General features: G+C 36.5%; 1 protein-coding gene across 1 annotated transcript in view; it reads right to left on the bottom strand.

The window, feature by feature from the left end:
- Positions 1 to 2,126, bottom strand: part of LOC148016646 (DNA binding / DNA-directed RNA polymerase) — a 63,222-nt gene extending 61,096 nt beyond the window's left edge. Inside the window, exon 1 of the mRNA XM_087664461.1 lies at positions 1,546 to 2,126. Coding sequence (XP_087520587.1) covers positions 1,546 to 1,938 — 393 coding nt within the window. The 5' untranslated portion in view covers positions 1,939 to 2,126. The remainder of the gene's footprint in view (positions 1 to 1,545) is intronic.
- Between the last annotated feature and the right edge of the window lie 13,330 nt (positions 2,127 to 15,456).

Here is a 15,456-nt window from a genome sequence, read left to right as displayed (position 1 = left end):
CATCGATGATGTAGTGGACTTGGACTCCGCGAATTCTCCTTGCCCTTATTCTCGATCTCCGAAACTACCTAGTAGGCCAATTCTTCTTTCCTCACGCAAAAATTGGGGCTTACGAGTCTGATTTTTGAAACCGGGGAGAGCACGTGTAAACAGGGCTTAAGGAAGCCTTTAGTGGAAGCTTCCAAAGAAGCTTCTAAGCTTCTGAACAAAAGCTTACATAGAGAGAGAGAAGGTAATAATGGAAAAGAATGATGAGAATGACGACGAAGAAGATGAGAGTGATGATTATAATGATGATGGAGATGGGATGGGCCGCGCGGCAGCAGCACGGCAGCGTGGCGGCTCTCCACGGCAGCAGGGCGGTGATGGCGGGCAGCTCGACACCACCTTCTCTCTCTCCTCTCCTCCCTCCCTCAAACTTGGGGAGGGGGTGGTTTTATAGGACTGGGGGGGGATAGCCACACATGTGGCTAGTTTGCATGCTTCCTCCTCCCCCCCTTGCTTTCCTGCTCCTCATCACTCCTCTCACACTCCCTCTCCCCCGCCATGCAACGGCTGAAGGGGAGAGGTTAATAGTAAAAAGAAATTGCAAAATTCTTATCCATTATCCATTTGCCTTTCCCGTGAAGGGTGTTCCCACGTGGGCTTGCGGGTTTTTAGCCTCGGCCTCTTTCGCACAATGCGGGCTAGATTCGGAGTAAGTGCTTAGCCAAGGTCTTTTTGTCGTGGGGAGGTCACTTGAAATTGCTCACTGCGCGGCGTGAGCGGGGTCTAAAATTATTAATATTTAGTGCGGAAATATTACAGTGTTCAAACAAGAGAGCCTTATTGCATGAGAGAGAGCAAAGCGGAGCATCAACCTCCCCAAAGTCTATCTCACCAAGAAAGAAAAAAAAAACTTATATGCAAGAAAAAAGCAAAAGAGGTGGCAATGATTCTCAAAAGTCTCCACCAAGCATCCAACAACAAGATTTTGAATGCCTTCTTCTCTAACAATTAGTCTACCACAATGGCCCAAAGAAGAAGTCCCTTTTTGCCAAGAAGGAAAACTGCTCAAAATTTTTGTGGGAATGTCAATACTTATCACCACCAGCGTAAATCTACCACTTGTCTTTGCAATAGCAAAAGGATTCCTATTGTACCTCAATTTCAATGGAGCACTATGTTGAGGGCTAGCGCCCTCTCTTGTAAGTACTTCATCTCTATGTATCAATAAAATTAATGCCTTACCAGCCAAGTGCATTGAAAGGAAAGAAAATTCAGCACCCCAATCGAAGGAACTAAGGTTAATCAGATCCATGTAACTACTAGCCTATACGGCCATGAATATGTCATTGCAACTATAAGTTCCTAATAGGCTGATTATGTAAATATCATCTCTTTTCTTTTTCCTCGTTACAATTTTGCTGTTTCCACCAACAAAAAAGGGTTTTCTTTATTATTATTTTTTAAATCAATACAATTTCGTTGTTTCCACCACGAAATTAAATAAGGACATGGCATCTTTTTCTGCAACCATCGGAAAAAACCATCTCTTCTGCATACCTTCGCTCCACCGATAGGTAGCAGCTTTAGGGTCCTGGTGTCCTTGTCAAAGACGCCAAGGGCGTAGTGGCCAGGCTGCCAGGCGGCGCTTTCACCGGTGTAGTTTGTTCCCACAAAATCGACTGTACCCTGAGGGGGGGTCACAACCAGCTGATGCTGGCGGGCCTTGTAGCGCTCTGTGTTTTGGTAGGCTGTTGCCTTCAAGGCGCCTCCTCCTGCCTCGTCTTCTTCCATTCCTTTGTTCTTCTGCTTCTCTGGATCGAACCCGGACGGGAAATAGCCTACAAGAGGACACGAAAAACCTTCCTTTGGGGGCACGTAGTCCATCATCACCTCCACTTTCTTCTTCTTCCTCTTCCCGTGAGACTGGGACTGGTCTTGCGCTTCTGACATGGCTCACCGACTCCGAATCACAGGGCGCGAACTGCTTACAATGGCTGAGTTTAGGTGATGGAGGGGCAGACTGGCTATACTCTCGCACGTTTGTGCATGGCTCTTGAAAGAACCCTGGACAAGGTCATATTTTGCCCCTGACCGCGTCACATCGTCTGCATAGGAGTAAGTAAAAAGGCGTCCCACAGTGGTCTGAATCCTTAATAACTGGGGTGAAGGAGCCAATGGGGCCAATGACGCGACGCCCCGAAAAGCAAAAAGACAACTTTTCTTGTGATAAAACATATGCTTAATGCTTGATTATATTATATTACTTAGGTTACTAATGTCTTCTTTTTTTTGGTAACGGTAGTAGATACTAGCGCGCAAGGAATGCTATCCCGCACATCCCTATCGCACAGTGGATAATGCTATCACAAAAACATCGCATGCTTTACTCTCCTCTATATCGCACGGCAGCTTCACTTCCCTATCACACAGTGGATAATGCTATCACAAAAACATCGCATGCTTTACTCTCCTCTACTCACAACCCCTCTATCTCTCATCCCATTTACACCTCCCCCCTCTATCCACACTCACTCAATCACTCCCAAATCAATTGCATTCAATGGAGTCGAATGCACTATGTCTGGAACATCTCTCTCTCTCTCTCTCTCTCTCTCTCTCTCTCTCTCTCTCTCTCTCTCTCTCTCTCACATGTATAAAAGACCAAATATGCATTTGCATCAAGGAGTACATAGACTCATATATACATGCAATGACCATGCACCAAACTTATAGAATTGTATCTATACTTGCTCTGCAAAACAATTAGAAACAACTTGTATCCTTGGATGTTACAATGAGAAATAACATTCCTACGGTGAAACGAACCACAAATAAAAGATATATGAGCCACACCACAAATTTAAGTTTGTCCAAGCATTGCATGCAAACTCCCAGTATTAATAACCCACATAGGTGAAGCAAAGCCCGAAACCAAAGTTTCTTCTAGAGACTGCACCATTAACCTTGCACCACAATTTTAAGTATCAACAAACCACAAAGTGTCACTCCTTAATTGTGCCTATGCATCTACATCCAAATGTTACAAAAAAATTTCCACTCTCCAACATAGCATGGCCAGGCAAAGCAAGTCCGATCACCACTCTTCATCTTGTTGATGGTACAGGGGACATAATAGTATTTCCGCTCTCCAATATAGTATGGCCAGGCGAAGCAAGTCCAATCGCCACTTAACATTAAAACAACAACACCTGCTATGCGCAATAACTAGAAGTAGCTCTTCATGATCATTCGACGTTACAATCAGAAATAACATTGCTACGCTGAAAGGAACCACAAAGTTTAAGCATATCCAAGCATCAAATACAGATAGGTGAAGTAAAGCCCAAAACCAAACCTTGCTTCAGAGCCGAAAACTTTGTACCATAAATCCAAGTATCAACAAACCACGAAGTACCACTTCTTGATTACACCTATGATAAGTAGATATAGATACATATCTACATCCAAACGCTACAAAGATGTTGAAACTTTTCATCGGGCCTAACCAAAATGAAGCTTTCTTTTCTTTGAGGAATCATTGGGGAAAATTCCATTCTCCAACACAGCATGCTCAGGAGAAGCAAGTCCCATTGCCACTCTTTGTCTCGGTGATGGTACAGGGGACATGATAGTCTTTCCTCTCTTTCTTGCACCTAAAATTTTAAAAGCTCACAACGTAAATATGAACATATCCAACAATATTGACAAAGATCACTTAACATTGGAATAACAATACCTGGCTTAACACTTGTAAACCCCTTGGCAGGCATTGTCACAGCTTGATGTAGCGTCACAAAACAACTGAGGTCCTTAAATTCATACGCCGACCACCCCCTTGGTATTCTATCAGTGTGAGATCGCCGAAACCTCTTGTCTTGCTCAGCTTCACCCATATGCACTCGAAAGCATTGAGTATACCCACAATGCACCACCTCAATAAAGACTGGAAGTAAAATCTCTATATTGACATCATCATACAAACGCTCAATGACCCTTGCAAGCGTTCTTCTTATAATATCATCCGTTGTCACTGCGCGCAAGTTACACTGCAGTTCCTTCTGATACTCAGAAGCTGGATAATAACCCCAGCTTGGAGTAGGCATCTGCAAAAGTCAAGCAAACACTTATATACAGTGCAGGGAATATATACTCAATTACCATTGAGTATATGCCAACCGAATACAGCTTTGAGGCTATCTCACCTACACACCAAGCAAGGACTATGAAGCCATCAAAATTCAATAGATACATCTCTAAAAAACTGCAAGCATATATTCCACTCTCCAAAAAACTCATCTCCGTATGCATCTTTGCCAAAAAGCAATGCACCTCATTGCATCTTTTGAAGTACCTCCTTGTACACAATGTTCGTCGTGACATTCACAGTGCTTCCATCCTCATCTAATAACACCCTCACACCACATGAGGATTTCACCCTTGAAAATGCAACATACAACTGTCCATGTGTAAATACTGGTGTCTTTAAGTAAAGACCAACAACAGACAATGTCTGGCCTTGCGACTTATTGATTGTCATAGCAAAGGCCAATCGAATAGGAAATTGCCTCCGCCTCATAGCAAACGGAAACTGCAAGGTGCCAGGAATAAAAGTGATCCTAGGAATAAAAACTCGCTCCCCTACATTTGTCCCTGTTATTATTTCAGCATCTATCACTTTTTTATTAAATGCCTTACACATCAACCGTGTACCATTACACAAACCTTTTGCTGGATTTAAGTTCCTAAGCAGAATAATAGGTGCATTCATCTTTAGCAACAATAGATTGGGAGGAAATCCACCTCCAAGATCCAGTGTATTTAAATACTCTACAGAGTATAAAAATGAGCTATCACATGTCTCTACAATTGAATCCACACTATAGTACTGTATAACTTCTCCTGGCATCAATTGCAATGCACAATGATTCAAAGAAGCCACCTCTGTATTCTGTGCTGCAAGTATAGCACGCTCACTAAAATATGCCCCAAAGTCTCTCACCACGGATACTTCACCGTACACACTATTAACCAAGGTTTCAATAGAGTACCCTTTCAATACCATGCTAGATGGAATATGTAACTTATCACAATTCTTCGTAATACCTACTCCATCCCCTATCCCTTGAATCCAACCAACAAATCCATTATCCATTACACCACCAACGGTTGACATCCTCATATTCCCAGACAACCTTAGCACCTTAACATACTGCCATAAATGAGAGCAACATAGTGCTGCATTAGCAATATCTTCACGGGAGCCCTTCATCACGACGGGCAAGATTTGCCTAAAATCACCCCCAAGCAAAGTAACATTTCCACCAAATGGTTTATTACAGCTCATAATATCTCTTAAAGTTCTATCAACAGCTTCAAATGCAAACATGTGCATCATGGGAGCCTCATCCCATAAAATAAGGCTCGATTGTCTGAAAAGTTGAGCAAGATCGCTCTGAACAGGAATATTACAGGTGGATCGATTACATAGATCCAATGGAATTTTAAATCTCGAGTGAGCAGTACGACCGCCCTGCAGAAGCAAAACAGCAATGCCAGATGATGCCGTTGACAATGCTATATGACCATCACTGCGCAACCTAGCAAGCAAACACTTGTAAAGAAACGTCTTTCCAAACCCACCGGGACCATACAAAAAAAAAACATCCCCAAAGTTTCCACCAATGGCACCCATAACTGCATTATATGCAACCCTCTGTCCATCATTCAACATTGCCTCCATATAAACACAAACTCTACGTTGCTCCAGTATATCATATGCATATTCATCTTCTAAAAGAGGGTTAGCACACAACTGAGAATCTGTTCGATGAGGTTCTGGCAATCCATCAAAGTCAGACAATCTTCGCCCATGCTGTCGCAAAAGATCCTGAAGATGTAATAAAGCTCTCTTTGATGCCTCTTGTTGTAGAACTGCAGAAGATATATGCACATGCTCTAGCTGTAACTTATACAAAATATCCTCCTCCATCGGTGACATAAACCTATCCCAGAGCTGACCAGGCTGTGCAGGCTCACAGAAGACCAAAATTGCAGCAAACAAAGCACGCAACTGGGCACCAACTTGTATAGATACAGCCTCTTCCAAGCACACAATACACTCATCATCACCCTCTAACATGCCCTTTGCAATGCAAGCTTCCTTAAAGGTGTTGTACACCACGTTGCTAACAGTACGCAAATCATCAAAAGACATACATCCTCGAGACACTGTCAAGAGCATTCGCAAGTAATAATGCTCACCAGATGTGGGCGGCACAAAGTATATTCGACCACACGTATTTCCACGCTTTCTCTTCGCCCATACCTTTCGTTGTGCATTCCACACCCAATACATCGGGAAGTCTTGATACCGTATAGCTCTAGCCTCTGGATGAACACTATTGCACACAAACCATTCCGTAAGAGTAGTTTTCTTGATATCTTCATTCTGCATAACATGTGATATATTGTCTGTATCTTGAAACACCACATAATTCTCACCAGGCAAGTGCACCTGCAACCGCTGTATATCAGGCTTCTCATTGTGCAATGCATAGTCATATATTCGCCAACACGCTTCTGAAGCAGAAACATACCGTGCATCTAAATAACTCTCGATCTCATCTACTTCATGAAAGGTCGTACCATTTAACCCTGAGTTTCCAATAGAAAATTTAATCGTTGCACGATCATGTCCCTTGTATATATACTTATACAAATACTTGACAGCTGCCACCGTTGAGCATACCTCAACATTTATATGTGCATTGTATTTTTTACTCAAGTACGGATTGTATGGAACAATCCATCGATTATCAATAGTATTACCCTTTATTGTGACTGTCTTTCCATCATCTCGTCTTCTATAAACAGGATAGCCAGAGCTATCAACAGTTGTTACATTCACAAACCTCCGAGGGAATTTTTTAGTGCATCGACCATTGCGCATGCAAGGGCTCTTGGGATTCATTACACCGCAAGGACCATGGACATTGCATTTTGAGATAGTTTCAAACAAAACTGAAAACTTTTCTTTATCAGGAAACTCAACACAAACAAATCTATCATAATGGCATGCTTCAGAGGGTTTAAAAGGGTGCTCCAAAATTAGCAAAGTATGAGAATGTGGTAGCCCCCGCTTTTGAAACTCAATCACACTAACATAGCCTGCAACATTTCCAAACAGATTCCTTTTCAACAATGTATGCATCATATCAGCATGTTTTTTATGAAATACCCGAGCAGTCAAATCCAGACGATCATAAGCAGTCTGTCCAGGCAACAAAGCATTAGTTATTTCTAACCACTTTGGATTACATGTCATCGTTATAAACAGATCAGGTTTTCCCTTACTTCGCACTATAGCCATAGCATCCTGATACAACTGATACATGTGTCTTGGCCCACCAGTAAAAGAAGACGGCAAAACCACCCTTTTACCAACAGAGGCACCAATAATCCCCATTGGCCCATCATCCATCACTCCTGCCATATCTGCTAAGCCCTTATAAACTTCCGAGCGTAAAACTGATTGATTTTGACGACACCAAGCTAACCTACATTGCTCTATACTACAATAAGCATCAATAATAAATTGTTGCAACAATCGGCCACCCCGCAACATGCATACCTCAATGTCCTTACGCACTTGTAGTCGAAATGCATAAAATTGTATCTGAGTAACACAGTCCTCATTAGATAATCCATGTATATTAATTGGAACATTAACACCACTATAAGGTACCTTTACATGCCAACCATCATCACCCATAGGAAAAAGAAGGACGTATAGCATTGGCATATATGCCCTATGCAAGTTTGAAATAGCAATACATCGTCCATCCCGACTATAAACATGTATGTCTCGACGATCAAGAGTATTCTCATCGCCTTGTCCTGGCATGATAGCCGCAACCTCAGTTGCCACTGGAACTGAGTATTGTCTATTAGCATGTTGAACCCCAAAAATAGTCATTCTCAAATCATGCAAGGGATTATTTTGCAATTACATACCCACGGATCTAAAAGCTTATGCATATGCATTGTGTTGATGCATCATAGACTGAAGCTCCCCAAGCAAGTTTGGCAATAAATTAGGCATAACATCCAACCGATTAGATAACTCATGCTCAGTATCATAAACATAAAGTTGTGCAAATCTTGGCCTTTCCTGTCGTTGCACATTAGGAATCAAAGAGCCTATACGATGATAAATGGAGCCATGCACTCTAAAGGTATAAGAATTTCCCACAACAGGCAAAAGCTCATCAACATTGGCACCAAGTGACACAAATGTAAGAGCACTATTATATGCTCGTATATTATTTTTAAATACTCTGCTTTGAGGATGCATACCATGCAACAAATCATGCAATAGTTGTGGTGGATATTGCAACTGTGGCAACATTACTTTTCCATTTTGACAACAATGTTTACCGAACAAAACTGACCCCTGCACTTGAGCCTCACATCTCCACAATTTAGCCGAACATTGCCACACATCTCAGAAAGACTCCCCATGGAATGCACAATCGGGTCTTAAAATAGCAATATTGTAGTTGTAGAATGAATATCCATTGCAGGCAAAGCATGTAAAATGGAGCAAAAACCTCCATTTCGAGCACTAAAGGTTGGTACATTATTGACACGTGACTCATTAATCACAGCATTTCCTAAGTTTTGGTGATTTTCAACATCACAATTATAATCATTAGCAAATTGCTGCTCAATCAAGCTGTGAAGTCTCTCACGAATCAAGCTATCATGATTTAGAGCCCCTCCTTGCAAAACGTTCCGGCACTCAACTATAGTAGAACACATCTCTTTATACCCCCTCCGGTCATGTCTTGCCATTTGAGCCCTAAGCCTAGCAATTTGTCGTCGTCTATATCGTGTAGAGTTGAGTCTATGCCTATGAATACGCAACACATAATCCCTGCTAGTTCTCTAATTATTTAATCCCATATTATTTGGATTCTCACAGAGCCTGCACATCAAGAGAAAACATGCATTATTTCAAGGAGAGTCTTGATTGGGAATAGTATATTTTCAAAAAGACTTAAAAGCAGAATCAATCTAGAATCACATAATCCAAAAAATACTACGACAATTTAAATCATCACAATCCTCCTACGTGCAAGGAACAACGATAGTCAAAATTAGAATCATCATATATTTTTATATATTCTATACAATTAGATATATCTAACCCAAAGAAAAAAAAAAGCTATATACAACCGACACATGATCCCCCAACCTATAACTCAAACCCAAACATTACTCTTCAACATGAATGCGCAATAAACTATAAAGCGTTAGGATTTTTAAATCAATGAACTATTCTCTATAGATTGCAAGACATAATAAGTATTTCTATAGATCAAACCTCAAGAAAGAGACAATATACTTAAAAATAAAAATGTACTTAATATTTACAAACTCTTGAAAAGAGAAAAAATACACAATCTTATTCAAATACATAGCAAGTTCCTAGACATTGAAACATATTTTTCAGAAAATATTACTCTTTGATACATACTACATTGCAAAAATATTACTCTTTGATACGTACTACATAGCAAAAACCAATGAAGTTTCTCTCTAGATTGCAAGACGTAATAATTATATCTATAAATAAACTACTATAGATATAGATCAATAAATTGAACCAATAAATTAAACCAAATACTGGAGAGAGAGAGAGAGAGAATATTACAATTAGACCATAGAATTCTTACATTAAAACCATAGAGAGAGAGAGAGAGAATATCACATCGTTACATTAAAACCAATATAAGCTTCACAAAAAGGAAGCACACATCATTACAAAAAAAATATTGGTCCAAGCACTTCCAAGCAAGATATAAGCGAGACGATAATAGATCATAAGCCTCAGCCAAGCAAATCCTCCTCAATTGGGACCGTTCATTTGACGACTCAATTGTTGTAGCAAGGCATTGAACCTATTAACATTCATTTGGAACTGCAAAAACGGTAGTCGACAACCCCTTTGGCAAATCATGGGCTCACGATCATCTCCATGCCCCCAAAACGATGCCCACATATCATTCAACAACAAATTCATCAACCTACTTGTCTCAGAGACAATTGCTGAAAGTTCTCTTACTTCACCGCCCAAACCACTCGACACTTGTTGAAGAACACTCTGGGTGTGCTTTGTCTTGCACACAACACCATATAAACCCTTAGCTTGTTCATGCAACTCTGCAGAGTAAATAGCAAGTGCATGATCGACACGTGTGGATAAACTCGTCTGCAATTCCATCAACTCATTCATCTTGGTCTCGAGGCTTTTAAACTCCAAAGAACTTGAAGTAGCCTTTGTGTTTCTTCAGATCGTTGATGTCCTTGTGAATTTACTAACATGCCCTCCCTGTTGCCTCGCCACTTCTTTCATCTTTCGCACATTAACTTTATTCACTCTATTAAACTCCAAATTTTGGCTGCAACAAAATACACAAATGACTATCTTCCAAAAAAGAACAAAATAGCTTGGTGAAAATACAATTATTAGAATAACAACTATCTCCCATACCCATGAGAACGGCTCCGAGCAGGCAAGTGTCGAAGAGATGATGTTGTCGCTGTTTTCTTTGATTCAACCAAATCAATTGCATTCAATGGAGTCGAATGCACTATGTCTGGAACATCGTCCATAGCTTTGCTTTGTTCCATGGCGACTGCACGAAACTTTCAATAGAGTATAAGAGTCCCAATAGAGAAATCTCAAATCTCAAATCTCAAAGCCATTGAAGACAAACACATTTCCAACTGAAAACCCTAAATCGAAAGTGTGTTGGACTCCAAGACAAAAGAACAGTCATACACGAACACGTGTAAATAATCATGCATGGGCACACACATACACAATGCTCACCAAAATCCAATTAATGATTCCCCTCTTCAATGGATGTCCATTCATCCACATGTACACATGACACTCACCAAATATATAGCCATGCCTTACCTCCTCTCCTCTCTCTCTCTCTCTCTCTCTCTCTCTCTCTCTCTCTCTCTCTCTCTCTCTCTCTCTCTCTCTCTCTCTCTCTCTCTCTCTCTCTCTCTCTCTCTCTCTCTGCAAGCCCTACTAATGGATGTTCATTCGTTTAGATCCATACATAGATCTTGGCAAAGGCTCGAATGTGTTAAAGATCCAAAGATGAATACCAAGGTGAAAATATGAAAATCTAAACTATCAAAATGAGATCAAAAATAAAAAAATCTTAATAATTTAGAAGAGATAGACAATGTTTGTTAAAATGGAGATTTTTATCAATTTAAAAAGTCTTTAGACAACTCATTTAAAAAGTCTTACAAAGATTATATATATCAAGTATGTAGCGATTTTCAATTTGGAAGAGATAGACAATGTTTTTCAAAATGGAGGTTTTCAAGGATGTGCTTATGCAACGGCGACTCATCCAAGTTAACATTGCCAAAAACCTATCCAGATAAACTTTGAAAGAAGCAAATTGCATATCAAGGGCAATGCTCTCGAGTGAAAGGGAATGAACCCACACGGTGATTCATTTGGGTTAACATTGCCGAAAACCTATTAAGGGAAACTTTCAAAGAAGTAAGTTGCACATCAAGGGAAACATTTTTATTCTTGTGAGCAATTAACTCACATACGCCATCCTCTATACGACCAGCACTGTCAATAAGATCTTTCATCTTCTCATCATGATCATCCAAGGATCCAATACGTGGCCAATACTTTCGGACATGCTCATATATCTCGCCCATGTAACCCTTGATTTCTTCCAACTCATCATGTATCCTCACCCCATCACAAAGGTTCCCTTCGTATTTCTCCTCCAAAATTCTCTCAATCCTCTGTAGATGGCTATCAATGCTTTCACTAAGAGAAATCGAAGCCCTTTGACGTCGAAACAGTGCCTTTACTTGCTTCTCAAGCCCATCAAAGCGATGAATGAATCTCAAAAAACCAACAGAACTTTCATATCCTCCAACATGCCTAAGTGCACGACGAATTGCCTTCCTCCTTACAACCTCTTTCCCTTTGCACACATTCATTTGCACACTGGGAGCGCACTGCACAACATTTGCTACAGACGCATTTTTTTCCTCCATGCTGCGCAAAACACATACGTCAACATCCAAGTGCATATCAACTATTCTTATCTTATCTTAAAAATTAAAAACAATGGAAGATCCTAGATGACATTAGATTAACTTCCAATGCATTAAATTTAAACATACGTGCATTAACTTCCAATGCTCAAACAGTGGAAGATCCTAGATGACATTAGATTGACTATAAAATAGAATTTGCTATAGTAAGTAGCATCTAAAGTGAGGTTTGAATTTGTTTATCCCACACAGGACTCAAGTGGGTCTTCAAGATGCATTTGGATTAGATTTCAAGCAAATTCTCATGGCTTCCTAATTGAGAGATTAGGCTTTTTGTCACAATGGATGTATCCGTTTTATAATGAGAAAAGTCAAGGATCAAAGCCAACGCCACAATGACCAATGAGTTGGTATTTTAGGTGGTGCACCTAACATTGCACAGTGCACACCAACTAATATCCTTTCTTAGAAAATCATACCCCACCCCTGCCAATGAAACTATAATTCACACACTAAACAATCTCCTAAGTTTAAAAACGTCAATAACGAATTTTTAATGCCATGAAGGGCTACCACATCCATGCCAACCCCACAGATCGCAATGAGTTGATTTGAAGGATAGTTGTATCTCTCAACAATGAAAGTCACGACCACGAATAAGTAAATAGTAATATAATTAACAATAGCTTTCTAAGTTGAATAATGCCCTACGAATTGCAATCAATGAGGCAAAGGATAGTTTTACCCACATATCCTAAAACATTTATCTTATCTAATCTAAATAAAATAAGACCACAATAAATTACAAATTATAAAGTAACAATAAATAAACTAATAAACAATACAACAGTAATCATCATCATCATCATCATCATCATTATTATCATTAGCATTACCATCATCATTATCATCATCGTCATCATCATCATCATCATCATCATCATATAAACTAATAAACTAATTAGTTAGATATAAACTAATTAGATATTAGATATTACATAAAATGAACAATATAAACTAATTAGTCATCATCATCATCGTCGTCATCATCATATTCATCTAAAATAATTAGAAAAAAATAAAAAAAATCATAAATAATCATATCATCATCATATAAACTAATTAGATAAAAATAAAAACAATCATAAATAATCATATCATAATCATCATCATCATCATATAAACTAATTAGATAAAAAATAATCATTAATAATCATATCATAATCATAAATCATAAATAAATATTAATAACTAAAACTAAAATATAAACTAAATCTAATCAGATATTATATTTTTACTATTATTTTTATTTAATTTTTTAATTATTATCTAGATCTAGATATATATTAAAACCAATAATAATAATAAAATTAATTAGTTAGTTAGATAACAATAAAAAAATATAAAACTAATTAGTTAGTTAGATTAGATAACAATAAACAATAAAGAAACTAATAAAACTAATTAGTTAGTTAGATAACAATAATAAATATAAATATAAATATAAACTAATTAGATATAGGTATTATTTTATTATTTATATTATTATTTAGATTAGTTTTATTAGTTTATCTATCTAATCTAATATCTAATTCTTTCTAACAGTAGTTTATTAGTTTATCTAATCTAATATCTATCTAATATTTAGTAATCTATCTATCTATCTAATAAACAAACAAACAAACTAATTAGATTAGATAGATAACAATAAACTAATAAAACTAATTAGTTAGATAACAATAATCTAATTAGATAACAATAAACTGATAAAACTAATTAGTTAGATTAGATAAAGATAACAATAAACTAATTAGATAACAATAAATAAACCAATAAACTAATTATCAAACTAATAAACTAATTACTAAACCAATAAATAAACTAAGATATTATTTTATTATTTAGATTAGTTTTATTAGTTTATCTATCTAATCTAATATCTAATATCTAATAGTAGTTTATTAGTTTATCTAATCTAATATCTATCTATCTATCTAATATATTTAGTAATATTCTATCTATCTATCTAATAAACAAATAAACAAACTAATCAGATTAGATAGATAACTAATATCTAATAGTAGTTTATTAGTTTATCTAATCTAATATCTATCTATCTATCTAATAAACAAATAAACAAACTAATTAGATTAGATAGATAACAATAAACTAATCTATCTATCTATCTAATAAACTAACTAACTAACTAACTAGATTAGATAGAATATAATATCTATCTATCTATCTAATATTTAGTAATCTATCTATCTATCTAATAAACAAATAAACAAACTAATTAGATTAGATAGATAACAATAAACTAATCTATCTATCTATCTAATAAACAAACAAACTAACTAACTAATTAGATTAGATAGATAGATAGATAACAATAAACTAATAAAACTAATTAGTTAGATAACAATAAACTAATTAGATAACAATAAACTGATAAAACTAATTAGTTAGTTAGATAGTTAGATTAGATAAAGATAACAATAAACTAATTAGATAACAATAAATAAACCAATAAACTAATTATCAAACTAATAAACTAATTAGTAAACTAAGATATTATTTTATTATTTAGATTAGTTTTATTAGTTTATCTATCTAATCTAATATCTAATAGTAGTTTATTAGTTTATCTAATCTAATATCTATCTATCTATCTAATAAACAAATAAACAAACTAATTAGATTAGATAGATAACAATAAACTAATCTATCTATCTATCTAATAAACAAACAAACTAACTAATTAGATTAGATAGAATCTAATATGTATCTATCTATCTAATATTTAGTAATCTATCTATCTATCTAATAAACAAATAAACAAACTAATTAGATTAGATAGATAACAATAAACTAATCTATCTATCTATCTAATAAACAAACTAACTAACTAATTAGATTAGATAGATAGATAGATAACAATAAACTAATTAGATAACAATAAATAAACCAATAAACTAATAAACTAATTAGTAAACCAATAAATAAACTAAGATATTATTTTATTATTTAGATTAGTTTTATTAGTTTATCTATCTAATCTAATATCTAATATCTAATAGTAGTTATTAGTTTATCTAATCTAATATCTATCTATCTATCTAATATTTAGTAATCTATCTATCTATCTAATAAACAAATAAACAAACTAATCAGATTAGATAGATAACTAATACCTAATAGTAGTTTATTAGTTTATCTAATCTGATATCTATCTATCTATCTAATAAACAAATAAACAAACTAATTAGATTAGATAGATAACAATAAACTAATCTATCTATTTATCTATCTAATAAACAAACTAACTAACTAATTAGATTAGATAGAATCTAA

This window comes from Lygodium microphyllum, chromosome 23, assembly GCF_053477565.2.
Source record: "Lygodium microphyllum isolate KBCC chromosome 23, Lygodium_microphyllum_v1.1.10, whole genome shotgun sequence".
Taxonomy (NCBI): Eukaryota; Viridiplantae; Streptophyta; class Polypodiopsida; order Schizaeales; family Lygodiaceae; genus Lygodium; species Lygodium microphyllum.
Note: the sequence above shows the minus strand (reverse complement) of the source record. Positions and strands in the feature narration are given on the sequence as shown.